Genomic DNA, 23,769 nt, shown 5'->3' with positions numbered 1-23,769 from the left:
GTTTTATTTATTGTTTTGTTTTTTCAAATTGCCAGTAAACCTTGTAACTCGACCGGTATATCGATGTTCTTGTGGTCCCATTCAATGTCGATCAAGTCGTCCATTATCCGAGTTGACAGATAGTGGATGATCGCGCATCGCAAGTAAAGTAATGCGCATGCGTTGTTGCTACGGTAAACACGAGGGGAAGTAATTCTTTTTTTAGTCAGGATTGTCAAGACTTCTTTTAGCCGCGGCACAGAATTCTGAAGGCTACGCGGGTGTTGCCTGGTCATCTATATACGGTCCATGCCTTGACTATGTTCGATGGTGCGAATTGTCTGCTTAGGCTAAGGAGTGATAAGCAATTTGGAACATAACAACTCTGCTTTTAATTGGGGTAGAATGTTTAAAGTTGATGTAGATGTGCATTAGGTGAATGTCTTGACTGGGTTCGATGATTAACATTTCGAGCTAAAGCTAAGTAGAGCTAATCAATTTCATTGGTCGCTGCTTTAGGACAAGATAATCTTGATTCTATCTGATAGAGAGTGATGATACTTAGTGTGTAGTTTGATTGCTCGATGCTTTTGAAAAAAATAAATGTGCGATTAATTAACATGTGTCATCTATTTATTTTGCTACAATAACCATGATCACGGCTTCCTCGGTGTTCCTTTGATAATAATAATCATGGATGTATAGCTAAGAATGAAAAGAACATATTTTGAAATAAATAATGAGAACTGTTAAAACGTTTCAGAAATAAAGGCTAAAATAATTTGAACTAGTTCAGAATTGTCAGGGAATAGTCCAGAAGGGAGAAATAAAATTTTGCATCTAGAAAATAAAATCGATATGTGAATTCAAATAACACTTGACTGTCATTAAAAGCTGTCAAATTCCAAAAATGAGTTTTGTCTGCAATAGCGAATGAACCAGATGCCCCCCCCCCCTATCAATATGGGGTTCACCTATTACATAGTGTTACTAAAATTCGGATTTTATCTTTTGTTAAAATTTTGAGAAACAGGACCCAGGCTTTTACTATTTCATTTACTCAGTCTTAGGTTCTGTTTCAAATGATTTAATTTAAACCTTATTACCATTTGTTATTGATATATAGTTTAACTGTGGTTGTCTTAATAACATCATTGTGGGATTTTAATATGCCACACATTCCTTCCATGCAAGATACGCCAACATTTTGAAACAGACGGAGAACAGGAAACATCTCAAAAGACGCATTCACTCGTTGTCAGAATGTGGCACATCGATTTACAAAGCATATGTTATAAACTGTAGCTTCTATTGCGTTCACTATTTTTTTTATAAACAGAGGTGACTTTGGAAATGAATGTCACAGATCGACGGGGTCGTCCTCTTGTGGGTATTGCTTTATACATTTATGCATTGTACATATCTTTAATAACTTTACGGTAATATGTTAAGATGACGTGTGGCGTTCCACTGTTGGACAGCTATGGCGGAGTACTGGGGAAGACAGCGTTCGCCGTTTGTCAGCCTTTATCTTATATATCATGTGTGTCATGAACTGTTGATAACTGGTAATCTGTTTGTCAGATGTTTGATATTATTATAATATACTTTCTCATTTGATGACCATGTTGTCGATGTTGTTTGTTCGGCGAAAACCCTGCACTCTCATGATCCCAATGATCCCATTTGAAATAAAAACTTTATTCTATCTACCATTCATGTTTTCGTCATGCAATCAGCGCATGCGTTGTAAACCGAAAACCACCTATTCACTTTGATTGTTACTATATTTGGGATTGGGGCTATTCAATTCCGGAACGTTCAATAGGGTATCCCCAAAGTTGTCGGAAAAGGGGGCATAAATCCTGAACAGAAGGTTAGATGCGTACCACAATCGACCCCATTCAAGTAATTTTGATCCTTAACCCATATATTAAGTTTAATCTAAATTCTCTCCCCTGGAGAGTCACAAAACTTGGTACATACTTCACATTTTGCAGGGGGCATAACTCAGACACGCAATTTTTAACCAATCCTAAAACATATATTTCTGTTATAATAATATTTTATTAAACTTATATAGCCCCAAAATCCAGCTGGAAACAGCTGCTCTATGGCGCTTTTACAATTCGAAAAAACGAATAGATTCTATAGAAATAAAAAAGCGAAGGTTTAGCAAAGAAAACCATAACATATAATAGACATATAAAAACAGTATATCAGTAAACTACCATAACATATAATAGATGTAAAAGTTTATTAGTAAGATACCATATAAGACATGTAAAAGCATATTAGTAAACTTATAAGATACCATCATCTATAAAAGACAAGTAAAAGTATTTCAGTAAACTTATAAAGAAACCACAACATTAAATCTGATAAAAACTGTAGGGGATCCAAAATCTAAAAATGCGACATATGTCAAATCGGATAAAACCAGGTCATTTTGGGACTAACATATGGTTCTATTTTGTTTCAATAATTCGCTTGCCCGTAGGGGTCTTTAGCGGTGGAAGGAAACCGAAGGACCCGGAGAAAATCCACGAGGTTGGACAGGCGACACTACTCCTTGTCACATACATCCGGGAAATCGAAACCACGCAAGTTGACTGAATAACAGACCTTATAATTCAGCGCGCTATCTATTTGCCCCCCCCCCCCTCCCGAAAAAAATATTATGAACAACAGATGTTTTTAATTGATAATGAAAGGTACCACTTCAGCAAGATAAAAAAACCACTTAAATAAGTGTCTACAGGAAAAAAAAACTTGAACAATTTAGTTTGTCAGTGGCTGTGGAAATCCTGGAAAAAAGTGAATAGTTTATTTGTTCCACATTTGTGGCACGAACTGTGTGAATCGCACATTGTGTGTGGTGCTAAATTCATAATCTACACCAAAAGTTGTCTTAGATTACGAAGTTAGGGAGTTCTACTCCTATTAGAAATGTGAGTTTAATGCATTCGAAAACCTGAAAAAAAATATAGAATTTATGATCCGTTTCAGTACCCTGATTTCAAATGGCCATTTCTCAGTGAGTTTCCAACCTAGAGGGGTAAAATTTCGAATTTCTTAGTTTAAGGCAATATACTATGACATATATTTTTTATAATGTTTTGGGAGGGGGTCATGTTCCCACAATTGGTCCAGTTGATATGGAATGACTCAAAAGTGTATTTCTTTTAGTATCAAATTAATTATATTCCATAAAATAACACTTATTGTTTTTGTTAAAGTTATATAATCATTAGTACTATTATTATTATTACAGGTGGTGACTTTGGAATGAATATATTTTCAAAACGTTTTACGAATCCGAAATCACCGAAATGACCTACATAGGTATTCTTCTAAAAAAAACTGTTCTGTGCGTACTTTGAAATATTTACTTTAAATCTGCTATTTCCGAATTTCGAAAATTACGTCGCATCTCATCCCGGAAGTAAAAACCAATTTTGCATCTTCCGCCTTCTATTCCCGTAATTAAAACATTTCTGGATATAGTCGGGTCATAATCCCTAGATCCGTAACTTTTTCTCTGGGAACAAGGTTTCACAGTGGTTTCTGATAGAAACGACACTAGTGAAGATATTTGTAGTTTGTTATACCTCTGAAATCTACTGGCTAACTCCTGGGTAGCCGAAAATCCAAGATGACTGCCCAAAATGGTCTGAAATTGACATTGACAAACATTACTGGCAAAATCACCCGTGTATTATATCATTTTTTAGATATTGTTGATCACCCGACTCATTTTGGTTTCATATTCATTTCACAAACGGTTGATCCAATATTGCCGCCAAACTCCAAAATGGCGACAGAAATTGGCTCGAAAAGTATTCTGTAAATACCAATAGCAACATACATGTGTGATATGTCGTTTCAGAGGTTGTGGGTGGACGAGAAACGCGAACTAATTAGAAAGGAGATAGTGAGTTCTGACCAATTTTTATAATTATAATTTCTTTTTGATATGTTAACCTATGAGAGGAAGTGACCATGAATATGAAATCTTTTATATCTGCCTGACAGATCTAGTTATTATTAATATTATAATAGGTTGTATCAAACGAGCTCCTAGTTGTTGTATATTTTAGCTTTCTTTTTTACTCCATTGACAATATCAAGATTATTGTGGGAATTAATAATATCCATTTGAATATCGACGCATTTTAAAATTGGAGACTTCTGAATTTGTTTGTTAGAGAATATTACGGGCCTTAAACGTAATGACACCGGATGCTTTTTTCTAACGGCCAGTGAGAGCTAGTATAGTTTTGCTTTTGTGAAATTGTTAAACTATGAAAGTAAACATTGATTGGCAAAGAAATAGTGATCCCGTAAAAAAAAGGATCGTAAGATCAAAAAAATAGAAAAATCACTAGCTCTTCCTGCTAAATCCTGAAATATGAAAAGAAAAATATCAGACCGTGTTTTGTTTCAAATGCCCTTTCACTTTTAACATAGAATATGCAAATATTATTATTACATTTATGTTCAAGAAACAAAAGGCTTACAAATGGACAAAGTATTTCATTTCAACAAAATTGGGTGGCAATGGCCCTGGGAGAAAGATGAAGATACGGAGATTCCGGTATAAAAATCATTTCTATGGCAAAAAGAGTTTATATTATGATCTTGGTTAACTGTAGTGAGAGTATCATTACAGTCCAGTACCATCAGTTGAGCGAATGATCGCCTTTTTGGAATTCACAGGACAGTATTGTGAATATATGCACCCAATCAAACGCCTCCCTACGACTTTGGAGAATAAAAACAAGCATCAAAACTCCAAAGATAAAACAAATATTTGGTCTCTTTTTTTAATCTTTAACGCTGCGACGTATAACTCGGGTTGGCCAATAAATGACGAGGCAGTGTCTAGAATAAGATTTCTCATACCAAAATACTTACCAGTTTTTCATATAAGAGATGATAGAAGCCACAGCAACAGTTAATATGGTACAGAAACCCACTGATGATCTTGTTGCTGCAGCGGTTTCAAATTCTAATACATATTCTTCACGTTCTATAGATAAAAATGTACAATTGGTCTGAATTCTATCAAATATAAAATAGAGGTATGTGAAATTAGACCTCTTTTAACATGAAATATTTTATGGAAGACCAAACAGCTCGTTATTCAATGTTCTTAATTCATAGTCCTTAATTTTTATTTCTTAATTTGTTTTCGTATTTCGACATTTGTACACTAAAATTAACATTTTTTATCTTAAAATAACCATTTGTCCTATCAGATTTGTAAATTGTAACTTTTTAAAATTTAATATAATGATCACATTTCTTTTAGAAAATCAAACAATTACATTTAGATTTCATCACAAACATAAACGAAAATGTAATGTAAATGTAATTATTTGTTTTTCTAAAAGAAATATTTTATCATTATATTAAGCAAAGACACAACTTAAAAATCTGATAAGAAAAATGTCTAATTTGTGATATAAATACTGATTTTAAGATATATATTTTAATTTTGTTATACAAACGTATAACTAAGAAATAAGAACATCGAATGAAGAACTGTTTGGTCTTACATAGCATTTTACATAGCATCAAACATTACAAGATACAAGAGCAATGTGTTAGGATTGTGAACCCCTCGAATGAGAACTGATAACAGGTATTATAGCAGAATTAAATATATTCATCACAGTTCACGACACTAGTTATAACTTTAGTTTCCAACTATTGATCAATCTTATCTTTGACTCTCAATATGTAAGAGCGTGATTTCTGCTTGGGTAATGCTTATGCCCGATTTGCAAAGACCCTTTGTTCATCCTTTATACCCAGCAATATAAAATATATCAGAATTCTACGGAACATATGTAATGCTAAACAAGAAAACAATCGGTTGTCATGCAAAATACTTCCACATTTTGGGAAAATTCGGGATCATCCTCTAGAGCGTCCACAGGCCACAAACACGATTTTTCGTACAATCAGGGGCCACAATCCAGGTATGCGCCAAAGGTATAAAAATCGGATAAAAATTGTGACTCTAGAGAGCCCACCACCTTTGTATTACATACTCTTACTCTATTTGTGTAAGGGGGTCGATTCAAATTCAAACTGAACCGTAATATATTCGAAATCAAATAAAAATCAGGAGCCATAATCCACGAAGTTACGGTCTGATAAGCACCAATATTGAAAGGACTGACTGTCTCTGAGAAACTGGTAAGGTTTCGTTTTGAATGAAATAAGTACACTGATCCTTGCAATTGGCCAGTACTTTCTGTAAAATTCAACATTAAGCAGTCCGACATTACCCGGTGCTTTATTGTTTTTGAATGACATGAGAGCAGTTTTGATATGCATAATCAATGCCCCGTGCGGGCTACATGATCGTCAATTACTGTGAATTTATTATTTATTATAAAAATAGTTTGTGGCGTTATATATTTACCTGTGTGTAAAAACAATTTACTTCTTTCTTTTTTTTTCTATTTTGAGGGAAAAGTTTGTATTTTTTTCTGATTCAGTACCATTCAAATTTAGCTTGTAGGATAGGCCCTATAGTTTCATTATCATAGATATCATTCAGTTTTAAATATGCTTTTTTATATCATATTTAATTAAATACATGTTGAATTGTCATCAATTGTGTATGATCTTTAAGAATTATTATTTAGTCCTAAACTCTAGTCAAAATCAGATAACAATTGTGCATGTACATCGTCCACAAACAAATGTGAACGGGAGTCCCGACGGACAGGGGCGACGTGAAATTGTAGGCGTATAAAAAAAGAATACGACAGTTCAGCACATCATTAAAATTTTAATATACATTATTTGAATTCCATATAATTACGTGTTAATCTTGTTACAGTAGATGATTGTTCTCCATCACCCAGAATGAGTTTACATGTGTAGTCCCATCCGAAATCTTCTTGGGAGACGTTTGCCAACGTCAGATGGATTCTCTCAACATTGTCTTTCATTGGCATCTTGTTCAAGGTGACCTTGTTGAGCAACAGGTTGCTTGGTGTAAACTCTCCGTTGTACCAAAAGCCTAGTTCCTCCTGGTGAATAAATTAACAAATAGTTTTGTTATTAATCTGAAGCCAAGCACATAATACTACACGAAATGTCCAAGACATTTAGATGGAGAAAACGATTATATACTTTATTATCCGGATGGTACCCTCCCATTTCGACTACATCGCATTTTGCCTACAGCTTATAACAACAGATTATACGGCCTGGTGGTTTTATTATTCCTACTTATATACCCTCTCCTTATTTAAAATAGATTCTTCCATAAAAACACCCAATTTTCATTACAACTTATAACAAAATAAATTTTAATAGATAGAAAACAAAGCAATGATTTAGACAGAAGACAAAAAAAATAAAATTTATATTTACATATAGATATAAACGCAAAAACACAGATTAAAAAGTAATTTACATAACAATCATATAGAAAAGCACTAGTAGTCAAAATAAAATATTTACATAGCACTCCCAATAGAATATTAACATAAAACCCTAATATTAGCAAATGTCCTATAGCATCCAAATACTGAATTTATGTCTTTTTGCAAATAGTATGGGTCTGCGGTTTTTGTAGTGTATTGTCTATTTCCTTATACACCTGTTTTCGTTTTGGTGGTGTCTCTCCCAAGGTAGGAGCAAAAGAGTAGAACGTTAAACCCCCTTTCATTCCATTTCTCTCCCAAGATCAATTGAACATATAAAGATCATTCGCACATCTCAATATTTAAATAAATTTACAGACGTATCGTTTGATTCAATCTTGAATGGAAGTAATATTTTTCTACTTCAGTAGTCTCGAAAATAAAAAATACACAATATTTATTATATAGCAATTCTAAAAAGAATAGATAGTGAACTCGAAGTAGGGATGTACAAAATTCGAAACAATTCATCCCATACAGTATAAGCAAGTATTAAATTCAATGTAATCTCAAAATATAATAAATATTATATCAGTATTGTACTCAAAATTGTGTTTAAACCAATAAGCTTTTTCATTAATTATCATTACATTAATTACATCTCTTAAAGATACATTATGGGAGATTATATAAAGACCTGACAGTTCTCACTGTAATAGTTAAAAACTAGATAGTGTAAAGGCAATTTGCTGAAAATTTCAGTCACATTGATTCACTCTGAACCTAGAATTCAGCGATTTACGAAAGTCGGTAGGATAACAAACATAGTCTCGATTATCCACTTTTTGATTTAATCATGAATGAGCGTTGAGCAGCAGATCGGATTATAAGCCAGTAAATATCGTAGGCTAGCGATGACATTGAGAGTTGATTATGGTCTGGATAAGTTAATTAAGTAATGTCTGATTAATAATTTAGATAACATTCCAGGCCTAAAGAAAGTCCTGCAATTTTCAGATTTAACTCTTGCATAATGTATGTTTAATCAGTGGAACAGTTCAGTGCTGATACGCTGGGGTTCATGATTTGGGGGTTAATACAAATTATAGTCAAAATGGGAGTGAACCGTCCTCTAGACTTAAAGAGCTGTAATTGTGGTGGTCCCGACCATATCTCTACTAATTCTAGGGTTCAAACCATTTGTACTCGTGATAGTAATTAAATGTTTGCTCCCTCCAGGCAGTATTCGTATATTCTTTAGATATACTGAAAACATATTAGCGAAGATAAATAAATATATACTATGAGATGATTAGATGAATTTTCAGAAAGACTTTAAACTAAACAATGTACCAGATACTCACTAGTTCTCCATCTTTCTGTCTGGTGATAATTACGGCTTCTGATGTGAAAGGATAAGTATTTTCCCACATAAATTTAGCAGCTTGTCCCAATCGTGAATACACTTCCTTTTTTCTGACGGTCCATTTTGGTCCTTTAACAATTTATAAAATTTAGAATATCAAAAGTTTGAATTTACTTTGGTGTGATTACATTTTTGCTATGGACAAAACACTTACCCAATGCCGGGGCATCAATTCGAAGACACCATAACCAGGCGTTGTAATTTATTATTGTTTTGATTTTCACTCCTCGGGTGGGACCGATAATCACACCATAGGTTACACGCATTGGTTACAATAAAGTCATTCTCTCAAACCCACCAACTTGCAAAGCGGGCTTGCTGATACAAATCCCTACATCCTTTCTCTCCCAAAAACCAGCTGTTTCTCCCAACGGACCCACATGGTATCTGCTCTGTCAAGAACCTAATGCTTGTCTGATCTCTATAGCATCAAAGTAACATTATTCAATTGGAAAAATATTACGTCATTACTTATGATGATTGGCCTTTATGCCACATGGCGTCGAGGACTCCCCCCCCCCCCTTACATAGACAGTGGAAATTTTCTACCAGGAGTGTCAGACGTCTTATTTGTTTTTCACCCAGAATTCAATGTTGACCAAATTGTAGCTGATTTTATGTATCAGTTTAACAGTATGTCTACGTGAGATATGCCTTGTCTATGAATATGGAACATAATATTAATATAATGCTCATATTCGCCTAACGTTATTTTACATATTAAGACAAATCTCCCAATATTATTACAGATTGGAATGATGATGATAGCAGTGATCACCTCCACTGAGGGTAAGAGAGTTAGTTAGTGCTACGTTTTTGGGGTAAACAGTTAAAAGTTCCTTTTTAAGTTAAATATTGTTTCCCGACAAATAATGTAATATTAGAATTGAATAATTAATTGGTGAGATTGACAAAGTGTATCAATGTTAAAATTAAATATATATTCCAAAGTATAATCCTTTTGCTAATCATCAGATTAACAGACTCCGAGCACTAAATGAAAATAAAATATGATTACGAAGCCGAGGTCCGGGTTCACATGTGAAATTTACTTTATCAAAATAAATGAATTGAGACCAAGACAAATTAAAATAAACCCATCTCTTTCCCCACCGCACATGGAATACAATTGCTGCTTATTATTGATTGTAACTTGTATATTACACTTTCAATTACACAAGATGCTATTGAAACAGTTTTTCGCCCACAGATTCCTATCATATTGGAATGACTACCCCAAAAATGGTCAAACTAGATAATATTTATTTATTTACCCAATGCTTTGAATTCTATTATTGCTGAACTCGTTTCTGTTGAATCTGTGCATTTTATTTCACATTCATATAGGAGATCATAGTCTATATGAATTGGGTTTTCCAACGTCAAACATAGAACACGCACCCCCATATTCACATCCTTAAAATTAAGGTGTAATATAGTTGATATAAAAGGGTCAGACTTGAACCCCTTTTCCTGTGTCCATTCTCCTACAGGCACCTGGAATTAGATATCTTTATATCTACAATTATCATGACTATATATACAATTATCACCTAGGTTCCTAACCCTAACCCTAACCCTAACCCAACCTCGGACAAAAGGGGTTGTATGCGAATACCGAAAGGTGGAATAACTTTAGTCTTAAGCAGATATAGATGCTCATGATATGGTCTAAATATGGTGTTAAATGAAATATGATTTGGTAAAGATGCTATTTTCGTAGCATACTGCAGGGCCAGTTTATCACGTCTGTTCCGCAATGAGGGCTCCTTGGTTGTGTATGGTGTCGAGCTCTTTGAGATAAGACTCTCGGGCAGACCAATACATAATACAAGCATAATCCAGTTTTGATCTTATTAAAGCTCGATATAATCGGAGCAAGACGTTACGGTCTGCTCCCCAGTCAGTATTTGATAAGACTCTCAATATTTTGAGGGCTTTCAGACATTTCTTTTTTAGGTTTTTAATGTGGGGTATAAATGATAATTTCTTATTAAATATCAGCCCCAGAAATTTGGTTTCATCCACAACTGGAAGGCGATTGTCATCCAAAAATAGTTCTCAATTTTTTTAGGGCTTTCAAACATTTCTTTTTTAGGTTTTTAATGTGGGGTATAAATGATAATTTCTTATTAAATATCAGCCCCAGAAATTTGGTTTCATCCACAACTGGAAGGCGATTGTCATCCAAAAATAGTTCTCAATTTTTTTAGGGCTTTCAAACATTTCTTTTTTAGGTTTTTAATGTGGGGTATAAATGATAATTTCTTATTAAATATCAGCCCCAGAAATTTGGTTTCATCCACAACTGGAAGGCGATTGTCATCCAAAAATAGTTCTCAATTTTTTTAGGGCTTTCAAACATTTCTTTTTTAGGTTTTTAATGTGGGGTATAAATGATAATTTCTTATTAAATATCAGCCCCAGAAATTTGGTTTCATCCACAACTGGAAGGCGATTGTCATCCAAAAATAGTTCTCAATTTTTTTAGGGCTTTCAAACATTTCTTTTTTAGGTTTTTAATGTGGGGTATAAATGATAATTTCTTATTAAATATCAGCCCCAGAAATTTGGTTTCATCCACAACTGGAAGGCGATTGTCATCCAAAAATAGTTCTGGATCAGGATGCAAAACTCGTTTCTGACAGAAATGCATGCAGGCAGTGTTGGATCAAGTAAAATTAAGAGAGTGGAAAAGGGTAAATGTTTTTGAATTTGGTAGTGTATTTCATCTGGACCAGTTGCAGTATCCCGAGCTCGCTTTAGCGAATCCCGAAGCTCCGCAATGGAAAATGTATCATTGTAGCATTCATCATTGCGGGAGTTGAAATTAAGTCGCCCTTTCTCCTGTTGAGCTTTAATGCCTTGAAAGGCACCAGAGGAGAACATGGATGATGAAGGTGGTATTATCAACATTTAGATGGTTAACTGATAATGCACTACTTTTACCTTTAATCCTACGAAAGAAAGAAAGAAATGTAGTTTTATGGCACGTCAGCTCAAACCGGGCTATAATGCGCCAAACATATGGTGAATATTACGAGACAGGCTAAATTATATCACAGTAAAACATTATATGCAAAAATAAAACAATATCACAGTTAGTAAAATTAAAAATAAAATACAACTTTTATGCATATAAATACTAAATACAAAAATGAAATATATATATATATATATATATATATATATATATATATATATATATATAAACAATTTAAATTGATGATAAAATCCTGTCTCTTTTAAAAAGTCTAAAACTCGGTTGGGCAAATATGTGATGTAATGACTGGCAACGGTAAAAATGCGATTTAACATCCTTGAGATGCTTGAACTCAAGCAAAATGTGCTTCACTGTGAGTTAAAAAAAAACTCTGACCAATACGAGAGCGACACAAAACAACCTCATCTCTCCTGTTAGACCTGTAGGAGCTAGGCCAATCTCCAAGGAGGGGCTTGTTGTGATGGAGTTTATTTGTGTCTGCAAGATCCCAAAATGGTTGATAAAAGATTTAAAATCTGTATAGGGTAAAGGAAGTTGTGATATGGGAAGACCTACAGCAGACTTGGCAGCTAAGTCTGCTTGATCATTCCCTTTAATATCAACATGACTGGGGAGCTAGCAAAGGACTGTGCCCTTGCCGATAAACTCGTGTGATAGTAACTGGGTGTACAAACTGTTTATTGTTTATTGTTTATTGCTCGCAAAGAGGACAGGGAATCATTAAATACGACGTGTTTTAAATTAGAAGATGACTGAAGATGGAGCTCGGCAGTAAATATGGAAGCAGTAGGTGGAAGTCTGTCAGACATGATTCCAGATGGTGTGACGTTAGCCGAAGCTACCCGATCACCATCTTTGGAACCATCTGTGTAAATGGGAGCATATTTACCATATTTAGACCTCAGCTCTCGAAAGAGAGTTTGAAACACCGTTAGATCGTTAGATCTAAATCGATCTTTGGAAGCGATATAGTCCAGGGGGGAGTACTAAACAAAGGGGTATTGCAATACTGGCGTTAGGTGCAAATACCGAATGATGGAATAACATAAATACAGATGTTCATGATATGGTCTAAATATGGTGTTATATGAAATATAACGAGGCAGAGATGCAATTTTTGTAGCATACTGCAGGGCTCATGTGTAAAGAGGGCGCATGAGCCTCGACGTGTAAACTGTACACTGGAGACGTACGAAATGCTCCTAAACTGATTCCAAGTCCTTGGTTGTGTATGGTGTCGAGCTCTTTGAGATAAGACTCGCGGGCAGACCCATACGCAATTCACCCATAATCGAGTTCAAATCTTATTAAAACTCGATATAATCTGAGCAAGACCTTGCGGTCCCCTCCCCAGTCAGTGTTTGATAAGACTCTCAATATGTTGAGGGCTTTCAGACATTTCGTCTTCAGGGTTTTAATATGAACGATAAATGATAATTTCTTATAAAATATCAAACCCAAGAATTTCGTTTCATCTACAACTGGAATGGAGCTTCCATCCAGTGTAAGTTCCGTATCAGGATGTAAACCTGAACACAGTCTTGGATTTCGAAAATCGAAATCCATTGTCAGTTGCCCATCGTTGAATAGAATTCAAGCAAAGCCGCAACTGACGTTCGATTGAAAGTCATCAACATATAGAGAGCCGTCGACCCCACGTTTAAGGCTCGTTGGCATGGTATTTATTTTGATAGAATAAGAGTGGGAGATAATATACTTCCCTGAGGAACTCCCATTTCCTAGAATTTGGTGGTGTATTTCATCTGGACCAGTTGCAGTATCCCGAGCTCGCTTTAGCGAATCACGAAGTTCTGCAATGGAACAAGTATCATTGTAGCATTCATCATTGCGGGACTTGAAATTAAGTCGCCCTTTCTCCTGTTGAGCTTTAATGCCTGTCCACGTATAAACTGTCCACTGGAGATGTACGAAATGCTCCTAAACTGATTCTAAGTCCCTGGTTGTGTATGGTGTCGAGCTCCTTGAGATAAGACTCGCGGGCAGACCCATACACAATATACCCATAATCGAGTTTTGATCTTATTAAAGCTCGATATAATCGGAGCAAGACCTTACGGTCTGCTCCCCAGTCAGTATTTGATAAGATTCTCAATATGTTGAGGGCTTTCAGACATTTCTTTTTTAGGCTTTTAATGTGGGGTATAAATGATAATTTCTTATTAAATATCAGCCCCAGAAATTTGGTTTCATCCACAACTGGAAGGCGATTGTCATCCAAAAATAGTTCTGGATCAGGATGCAAAACTCGTTTCTGACAGAAATGCATGCAGGCAGTGTTGGATCAAGTAAAATTAAGAGAGTGGAAAAGGGTAAATGTTTTTGAATTTGGTAGTGTATTTCATCTGGACCAGTTGCAGTATCCCGAGCTCGCTTTAGCGAATCCCGAAGCTCCGCAATGGAAAATGTATCATTGTAGCATTCATCATTGCGGGAGTTGAAATTAAGTCGCCCTTTCTCCTATTGAGCTTTAATGCCTTGAAAGGCACCAGAGGAGAACATGGATGATGAAGGTGGTATTATATATATATATATATATATATAAACAATTTAAATTGATGATAAAATCCTGTCTCTTTTAAAAAGTCTAAAACTCGGTTGGGCAAATATGTGATGTAATGACTGGCAACGGTAAAAATGCGATTTAACATCCTTGAGATGCTTGAATTAAAGCAAAATGTGCTTCACTGTGAGTTAAAAAAAACTCTGACCAATACGAGAGCGACACAAAACAACCTCATCTCTCCTGTTAGACCCGTAGGAGCTAGGCCAATCTCCAAGGAGGGGCTTGTTGTGATGGAGTTTATTTGTGTCTGCAAGATCCTAAAATGGTTGATAAAAGATTTAAAATCTGTATAGGGTAAAGGAAGTTGTGATATGGGAAGATCTACAGCAGACTTGGCAGCTAAGTCTGCTTGATCATTCCCTTTAATATCAACATGACTGGGGAGCTAGCAAAGGACTATGCCCTTGCCGATAAACTCGTGTGATAGTAACTGGGTGTACAAACTGTTTATTGTTTATTGCTCGCAAAGAGGACAGGGAATCATTAAATACGACGTGTTTTAAATTAGAAGATGACTGAAGATGGAGCTCGGCAGTAAATATGGAAGCAGTAGGTGGAAGTCTGTCAGACATGATTCCAGATGGTGTGACGTTAGCCGAAGCTACCCGATCACCATCTTTGGAACCATCTGTGTAAATGGGAGCATATTTACCATATTTAGACCTCAGCTCTCGAAAGAGAGTTTGAAACACCGTTATATCGTTAGATCTAAATCGATCTTTGGAAGCGATATAGTCCAGGGGGGAGTACTAAACAAAGGGGTATTGCAATACTGGCGTTAGGTGCAAATACCGAATGATGGAATAACATAAATACAGATGTTCATGATATGGTCTAAATATGGTGTTATATGAAATATAACAAGGCAGAGATGCAATTTTTGTAGCATACTGCAGGGCTCATGTGTAAAGAGGGCGCATGAGCCTCGACGTGTAAACTGTACACTGGAGACGTACGAAATGCTCCTAAACTGATTCCAAGTCCTTGGTTGTGTATGGTGTCGAGCTCTTTGAGATAAGACTCGCGGGCAGACCCATACGCAATTCACCCATAATCGAGTTCAAATCTTATTAAAACTCGATATAATCTGAGCAAGACCTTGCGGTCCCCTCCCCAGTCAGTGTTTGATAAGACTCTCAATATGTTGAGGGCTTTCAGACATTTCGTCTTCAGGGTTTTAATATGAACGATAAATGATAATTTCTTATAAAATATCAAACCCAAGAATTTCGTTTCATCTACAACTGGAATGGAGCTTCCATCCAGTGTAAGTTCCGTATCAGGATGTAAACCTGAACACAGTCTTGGATTTCGAAAATCGAAATCCATTGTCAGTTGCCCATCGTTGAATAGAATTCAAGCAAAGCCGCAACTGACGTTCGATTGAAAGTCATCAACATATAGAGAGCCGTCGACCCCACGTTTAAGGCTCGTTGGCATGGTATTTATTTTGATAGAATAAGAGTGGGAGATAATATACTTCCCTGAGGAACTCCCATTTCCTAGAATTTGGTGGTGTATTTCATCTGGACCAGTTGCAGTATCCCGAGCTCGCTTTAGCGAATCACGAAGTTCTGCAATGGAACAAGTATCATTGTAGCATTCATCATTGCGGGACTTGAAATTAAGTCGCCCTTTCTCCTGTTGAGCTTTAATGCCTGTCCACGTATAAACTGTCCACTGGAGATGTACGAAATGCTCCTAAACTGATTCTAAGTCCCTGGTTGTGTATGGTGTCGAGCTCCTTGAGATAAGACTCGCGGGCAGACCCATACACAATACACCCATAATCGAGTTTTGATCTTATTAAAGCTCGATATAATCGGAGCAAGACCTTACGGTCTGCTCCCCAGTCAGTATTTGATAAGATTCTCAATATGTTGAGGGCTTTCAGACATTTCTTTTTTAGGCTTTTAATGTGGGGTATAAATGATAATTTCTTATTAAATATCAGCCCCAGAAATTTGGTTTCATCCACAACTGGAAGGCGATTGTCATCCAAAAATAGTTCTGGATCAGGATGCAAAACTCGTTTCTGACAGAAATGCATGCAGGCAGTGTTGGATCAAGTAAAATTAAGAGAGTGGAAAAGGGTAAATGTTTTTGAATTTGGTAGTGTATTTCATCTGGACCAGTTGCAGTATCCCGAGCTCGCTTTAGCGAATCCCGAAGCTCCGCAATGGAAAATGTATCATTGTAGCATTCATCATTGCGGGAGTTGAAATTAAGTCGCCCTTTCTCCTATTGAGCTTTAATGCCTTGAAAGGCACCAGAGGAGAACATGGATGATGAAGGTGGTATTATATATATATATATATATATATATATAAACAATTTAAATTGATGATAAAATCCTGTCTCTTTTAAAAAGTCTAAAACTCGGTTGGGCAAATATGTGATGTAATGACTGGCAACGGTAAAAATGCGATTTAACATCCTTGAGATGCTTGAATTAAAGCAAAATGTGCTTCACTGTGAGTTAAAAAAAACTCTGACCAATACGAGAGCGACACAAAACAACCTCATCTCTCCTGTTAGACCCGTAGGAGCTAGGCCAATCTCCAAGGAGGGGCTTGTTGTGATGGAGTTTATTTGTGTCTGCAAGATCCTAAAATGGTTGATAAAAGATTTAAAATCTGTATAGGGTAAAGGAAGTTGTGATATGGGAAGATCTACAGCAGACTTGGCAGCTAAGTCTGCTTGATCATTCCCTTTAATATCAACATGACTGGGGAGCTAGCAAAGGACTATGCCCTTGCCGATAAACTCGTGTGATAGTAACTGGGTGTACAAACTGTTTATTGTTTATTGCTCGCAAAGAGGACAGGGAATCATTAAATACGACGTGTTTTAAATTAGAAGATGACTGAAGATGGAGCTCGGCAGTAAATATGGAAGCAGTAGGTGGAAGTCTGTCAGACATGATTCCAGATGGTGTGACGTTAGCCGAAGCTACCCGATCACCATCTTTGGAACCATCTGTGTAAATGGGAGCATATTTACCATATTTAGACCTCAGCTCTCGAAAGAGAGTTTGAAACACCGTTAGATCGTTAGATCTAAATCGATCTTTGGAAGCGATATAGTCCAGGGGGGAGTACTAAACAAAGGGGTATTGCAATACTGGCGTTAGGTGCAAATACCGAATGATGGAATAACATAAATACAGATGTTCATGATATGGTCTAAATATGGTGTTATATGAAATATAACGAGGCAGAGATGCAATTTTTGTAGCATACTGCAGGGCTCATGTGTAAAGAGGGCGCATGAGCCTCGACGTGTAAACTGTACACTGGAGACGTACGAAATGCTCCTAAACTGATTCCAAGTCCTTGGTTGTGTATGGTGTCGAGCTCTTTGAGATAAGACTCGCGGGCAGACCCATACGCAATTCACCCATAATCGAGTTCAAATCTTATTAAAACTCGATATAATCTGAGCAAGACCTTGCGGTCCCCTCCCCAGTCAGTGTTTGATAAGACTCTCAATATGTTGAGGGCTTTCAGACATTTCGTCTTCAGGGTTTTAATATGAACGATAAATGATAATTTCTTATAAAATATCAAACCCAAGAATTTCGTTTCATCTACAACTGGAATGGAGCTTCCATCCAGTGTAAGTTCCGTATCAGGATGTAAACCTGAACACAGTCTTGGATTTCGAAAATCGAAATCCATTGTCAGTTGCTCATCGTTGAATAGAATTCAAGCAAAGCCGCAACTGACGTTCGATTGAAAGTCATCAACATATAGAGAGCCGTCGACCCCACGTTTAAGGCTCGTTGGCATGGTATTTATTTTGATAGAATAAGAGTGGGAGATAATATACTTCCCTGAGGAACTCCCATTTCCTAGAATTTGGTGGTGTATTTCATCTGGACCAGTTGCAGTATCCCGAGCTCGCTTTAGCGAATCACGAAGTTCTGCAATGGAACAAGTATCATTGTAGCATTCATCATTGCGGGACTTGAAATTAAGTCGCCCTTTCTCCTGTTGAGCTTTAATGCCTGTCCACGTATAAACTGTCCACTGGAGATGTACGAAATGCTCCTAAACTGATTCTAAGTCCCTGGTTGTGTATGGTGTCGAGCTCCTTGAGATAAGACTCGCGGGCAGACCCATACACAATACACCCATAATCGAGTTTTGATCTTATTAAAGCTCGATATAATCGGAGCAAGACCTTACGGTCTGCTCCCCAGTCAGTATTTGATAAGATTCTCAATATGTTGAGGGCTTTCAGACATTTCTTTTTTAGGCTTTTAATGTGGGGTATAAATGATAATTTCTTATTAAATATCAGCCCCAGAAATTTGGTTTCATCCACAACTGGAAGGCGATTGTCATCCAAAAATAGTTCTGGATCAGGATGCAAAACTCGTTTCTGACAGAAATGCATGCAGGCAGTGTTGGATCAAGTAAAATTAAGAGAGTGGAAAAGGGTAAATGTTTTTGAATTTGGTAGTGTATTTCATCTGGACCAGTTGCAGTATCCCGAGCTCGCTTTAGCGAATCCCGAAGCCCCGCAATGGAAAATGTATCATTGTAGCATTCATCATTGCGGGAGTTGAAATTAAGTCGCCCTTTCTCCTATTGAGCTTTAATGCCTTGAAAGGCACCAGAGGAGAACATGGATGATGAAGGTGGTATTATATATATATATATATATAAACAATTTAAATTGATGATAAAATCCTGTCTCTTTTAAAAAGTCTAAAACTCGGTTGGGCAAATATGTGATGTAATGACTGGCAACGGTAAAAATGCGATTTAACATCCTTGAGATGCTTGAATTAAAGCAAAATGTGCTTCACTGTGAGTTAAAAAAAACTCTGACCAATACGAGAGCGACACAAAACAACCTCATCTCTCCTGTTAGACCCGTAGGAGCTAGGCCAATCTCCAAGGAGGGGCTTGTTGTGATGGAGTTTATTTGTGTCTGCAAGATCCTAAAATGGTTGATAAAAGATTTAAAATCTGTATAGGGTAAAGGAAGTTGTGATATGGGAAGATCTACAGCAGACTTGGCAGCTAAGTCTGCTTGATCATTCCCTTTAATATCAACATGACTGGGGAGCTAGCAAAGGACTATGCCCTTGCCGATAAACTCGTGTGATAGTAACTGGGTGTACAAACTGTTTATTGTTTATTGTTTATTGCTCGCAAAGAGGACAGGGAATCATTAAATACGACGTGTTTTAAATTAGAAGATGACTGAAGATGGAGCTCGGCAGTAAATATGGAAGCAGTAGGTGGAAGTCTGTCAGACATGATTCCAGATGGTGTGACGTTAGCCGAAGCTACCCGATCACCATCTTTGGAACCATCTGTGTAAATGGGAGCATATTTACCATATTTAGACCTCAGCTCTCGAAAAGAGTTTGAAACACCGTTAGATCGTTAGATCTAAATCGATCTTTGGAAGCGATATAGTCCAGGGGGGAGTACTAAACAAAGGGGTATTGCAATACTGGCGTTAGGTGCAAATACCGAATGATGGAATAACATAAATACAGATGTTCATGATATGGTCTAAATATGGTGTTATATGAAATATAACAAGGCAGAGATGCAATTTTTGTAGCATACTGCAGGGCTCATGTGTAAAGAGGGCGCATGAGCCTCGACGTGTAAACTGTACACTGGAGACGTACGAAATGCTCCTAAACTGATTCCAAGTCCTTGGTTGTGTATGGTGTCGAGCTCTTTGAGATAAGACTCGCGGGCAGACCCATACGCAATTCACCCATAATCGAGTTCAAATCTTATTAAAACTCGATATAATCTGAGCAAGACCTTGCGGTCCCCTCCCCAGTCAGTGTTTGATAAGACTCTCAATATGTTGAGGGCTTTCAGACATTTCGTCTTCAGGGTTTTAATATGAACGATAAATGATAATTTCTTATAAAATATCAAACCCAAGAATTTCGTTTCATCTACAACTGGAATGGAGCTTCCATCCAGTGTAAGTTCCGTATCAGGATGTAAACCTGAACACAGTCTTGGATTTCGAAAATCGAAATCCATTGTCAGTTGCCCATCGTTGAATAGAATTCAAGCAAAGCCGCAACTGACGTTCGATTGAAAGTCATCAACATATAGAGAGCCGTCGACCCCACGTTTAAGGCTCGTTGGCATGGTATTTATTTTGATAGAATAAGAGTGGGAGATAATATACTTCCCTGAGGAACTCCCATTTCCTAGAATTTGGTGGTGTATTTCATCTGGACCAGTTGCAGTATCCCGAGCTCGCTTTAGCGAATCACGAAGTTCTGCAATGGAACAAGTATCATTGTAGCATTCATCATTGCGGGACTTGAAATTAAGTCGCCCTTTCTCCTGTTGAGCTTTAATGCCTGTCCACGTATAAACTGTCCACTGGAGATGTACGAAATGCTCCTAAACTGATTCTAAGTCCCTGGTTGTGTATGGTGTCGAGCTCCTTGAGATAAGACTCGCGGGCAGACCCATACACAATACACCCATAATCGAGTTTTGATCTTATTAAAGCTCGATATAATCGGAGCAAGACCTTACGGTCTGCTCCCCAGTCAGTATTTGATAAGATTCTCAATATGTTGAGGGCTTTCAGACATTTCTTTTTTAGGCTTTTAATGTGGGGTATAAATGATAATTTCTTATTAAATATCAGCCCCAGAAATTTGGTTTCATCCACAACTGGAAGGCGATTGTCATCCAAAAATAGTTCTGGATCAGGATGCAAAACTCGTTTCTGACAGAAATGCATGCAGGCAGTGTTGGATCAAGTAAAATTAAGAGAGTGGAAAAGGGTAAATGTTTTTGAATTTGGTAGTGTATTTCATCTGGACCAGTTGCAGTATCCCGAGCTCGCTTTAGCGAATCCCGAAGCTCCGCAATGGAAAATGTATCATTGTAGCATTCATCATTGCGGGAGTTGAAATTAAGTCGCCCTTTCTCCTGTTGAGCTTTAATGCCTTGAAAGGCACCAGAGGAGAACATGGATGATGAAGGTGGTATTATATATATATATATATAAACAATTTAAATTGATGATAAAATCCTGTCTCTTTTAAAAACGACCAAAGCCGATTGATCAGAGTGGGCCACTCTGACCTCCCGTCTAGGTGAACCATGGGCCAAAGTAATGTGTTGCAGAGAAAGGGCTCGCAAACCAAATCCCCACTCAATTACCAGGATTCCACTCTCCACCTACACGGGTCGCAACGCACGGCAAACACGTTGCCCCATTACGGGGATCGTTTTAGTCGCCTTTTACGACACGCAGGACATACGAAGGGTATATTCTTATCACCCCCTACACCCCAGGGGGACAATAACCTAGAGAAAAGTACTTGCCGCCAAATTATTGGGTGCGGGGGGTGGTCTTAACCGATATGTATGAGTTTAACCACATGATAGTAATTGTATAATTTGCTCACTGTGAATTATTCTTCTATTTTTTTTTGTTTCTATTTACACAACAATTAACATGCACTCTGTGGCTATCTGTATAGGGAATTCCCCCATTTTTTACGGCTGTAAAGCTGATTGGATAATATGATATTATTTATACTTGTTATTAATATAACCATAGTGATGACTCACATAAACAGGTTTTATTCTTTGTTTAGTTTTATTTGAAGTGGATATAATCGACAATTGACAACGTTTTATAGAATAGAATAAACTTTGTATGATGTTTTGTTGTAACTACACTATTGAAGAGTATTTGATATTGACTTCTATTCAGTTTACTTCTAGGAGAAGATTTCTCACGCTATTACGAACAAAAGGTCAACATTAATGTATTAACACCAGTGTGATTAGTAATACATGTATATATAAAATAGGACTATGGCCGTATATTAGATTCAAAATTCTAAATTTGTTAATGTCGTGCTATCGTGTAATTTCTAAATTAAGGCAATGTATTATCCGATTTCTTAATTTGTTCATGGTTCAGAGTAAACATTAATTGTATTTTATTTCATTTCTATAATTAATACGAAAAATGTCTTCTTCATTGAGGCCTTACATGTTTAGCATGAACTTCGAAAAAATGAGTCATTGGCCGTGAAAGTTCATCCAGATTTATCGGCATGGTTCCCCCTTGTCAGTGATGCAGGACAGCTGTCTAGTCGTTCGGATGGGACGAAAAACAGAGGTCCCGTGTAGACTTTGACGTGCACGTAAAAGATCCCTTGACAGTTGGAATTCGGTATAAGAGTAGACGCTAGTGCCGCTGTCCGGGCAAAATTTCCCTCATAGCAGCACACTGTATGGCGTATGGCCGTCTTCATTAGCCCAGTTCGGAGCAGAACAGTAGGACGTTAAACCTCATTTCATTTCATTTCGAAAAATTGAGTAGAAATGCGACATCTATTAGTAGTAATGTGACCTAGCAACTATCATTATGAGGTCGTTTGGTGTCGCCACTGCTTGCTCATGACTGAACGCCTTATCGGGAACAATGCGTACATATAAGCGAATCACATCGGCCATAATAGAACATATGAATGACCCTCTTAAGACACAAAATAGATTGGGACAATGAAGAAACTCTGGCTCCAAACCAACACAATAAGAAAATTAGAAAACTAGTAGTACTGACGTATTTCGGTATGTCACGCCAGGTCACGCCTTGTCACGTTAATAATCACGTAACACGTTAAACCCCATTTCTCTCTCTCTCTCATTACCGTTATACATGGATACACTTATCATCAACGCCGTACAGGTGTTATCATGATCACTGTCCAGATGTTACACATGAATACAACCATCATACTCTATCATCATCACTGTCCAGATGATAAATAAGTGAATACAGTCATCTTACACTATCATCGTCACCGTCCAGATGGTATATATGTGTATATCATCTAGGTCTAAATTAAATCTAGGAAAGCTGACGTCATCACCATCATCACCAGCAGCAGCTACAATAGAAGCAATGTAACTTCATCTCCAAGAGGTACATTACAATACAAAGTCCTCCTGTATTCAGTAACCAAGTCGGTTTAACAACCATCTTGTCATCACCACCATTAACATCCGTATCTTTATCATTCCCATCTATAACGACATCATCCGTCTTGTCATCATCACTAACATCACCACCATTAACATCCGTATCTTTATCATTCCCATCTATAACGACATCATCCGTCTTGTCATCATCACTAACATCCGTATGATCATCATCCATCTTGTCATCACTAACACCCTTATCTATAACAACATCATCCTTCAAATTCCATCTCGTCATCACCGTCACTAACATCCGTACCTGTAACATCCTCATCTATATCAACATCAACCTTCAAGATATATCTTCATCACCATCTTCACCCTCGTCATCTAGGTTAGAGGATTAACCCACCCTCAAACGGATATAGCTC

At 36.9% G+C, this 23,769-nt stretch overlaps 1 protein-coding gene across 3 annotated transcripts in view; it reads right to left on the bottom strand.

The window, feature by feature from the left end:
• Positions 1 to 2,057: 2,057 nt before the first annotated feature.
• Positions 2,058 to 23,769, bottom strand: part of LOC126829656 (uncharacterized) — a 35,868-nt gene continuing 14,156 nt past the window's right edge. For 2 of the 3 annotated variants that reach the window (XM_056102443.1, XM_056102442.1), the window contains 5 exons: positions 10,071 to 10,293; positions 8,735 to 8,865; positions 6,821 to 7,031; positions 4,897 to 5,011; positions 2,059 to 4,383 (listed from right to left, as the gene is read on the bottom strand). In XM_056102443.1, coding sequence (XP_055958418.1) covers positions 4,377 to 4,383; positions 4,897 to 5,011; positions 6,821 to 7,031; positions 8,735 to 8,865; positions 10,071 to 10,293 — 687 coding nt within the window. In that variant the 3' untranslated portion in view covers positions 2,059 to 4,376. Of the gene's footprint in view, positions 4,384 to 4,896; positions 5,012 to 6,820; positions 7,032 to 8,734; positions 8,866 to 10,070; positions 10,294 to 23,769 lie in introns of all 3 variants that reach the window. The other variant, XM_056102446.1, reaches the window with a different exon arrangement.

The sequence above is a fragment of the Patella vulgata genome, chromosome 1 (genome assembly GCF_932274485.2).
Source record: "Patella vulgata chromosome 1, xgPatVulg1.2, whole genome shotgun sequence".
Lineage (NCBI taxonomy): Eukaryota > Metazoa > Mollusca > Gastropoda > Patellidae > Patella > Patella vulgata.
The sequence above is the reverse complement of the archived record's forward strand: the minus strand, read 5'-3'. Positions and strand labels throughout refer to the sequence as shown.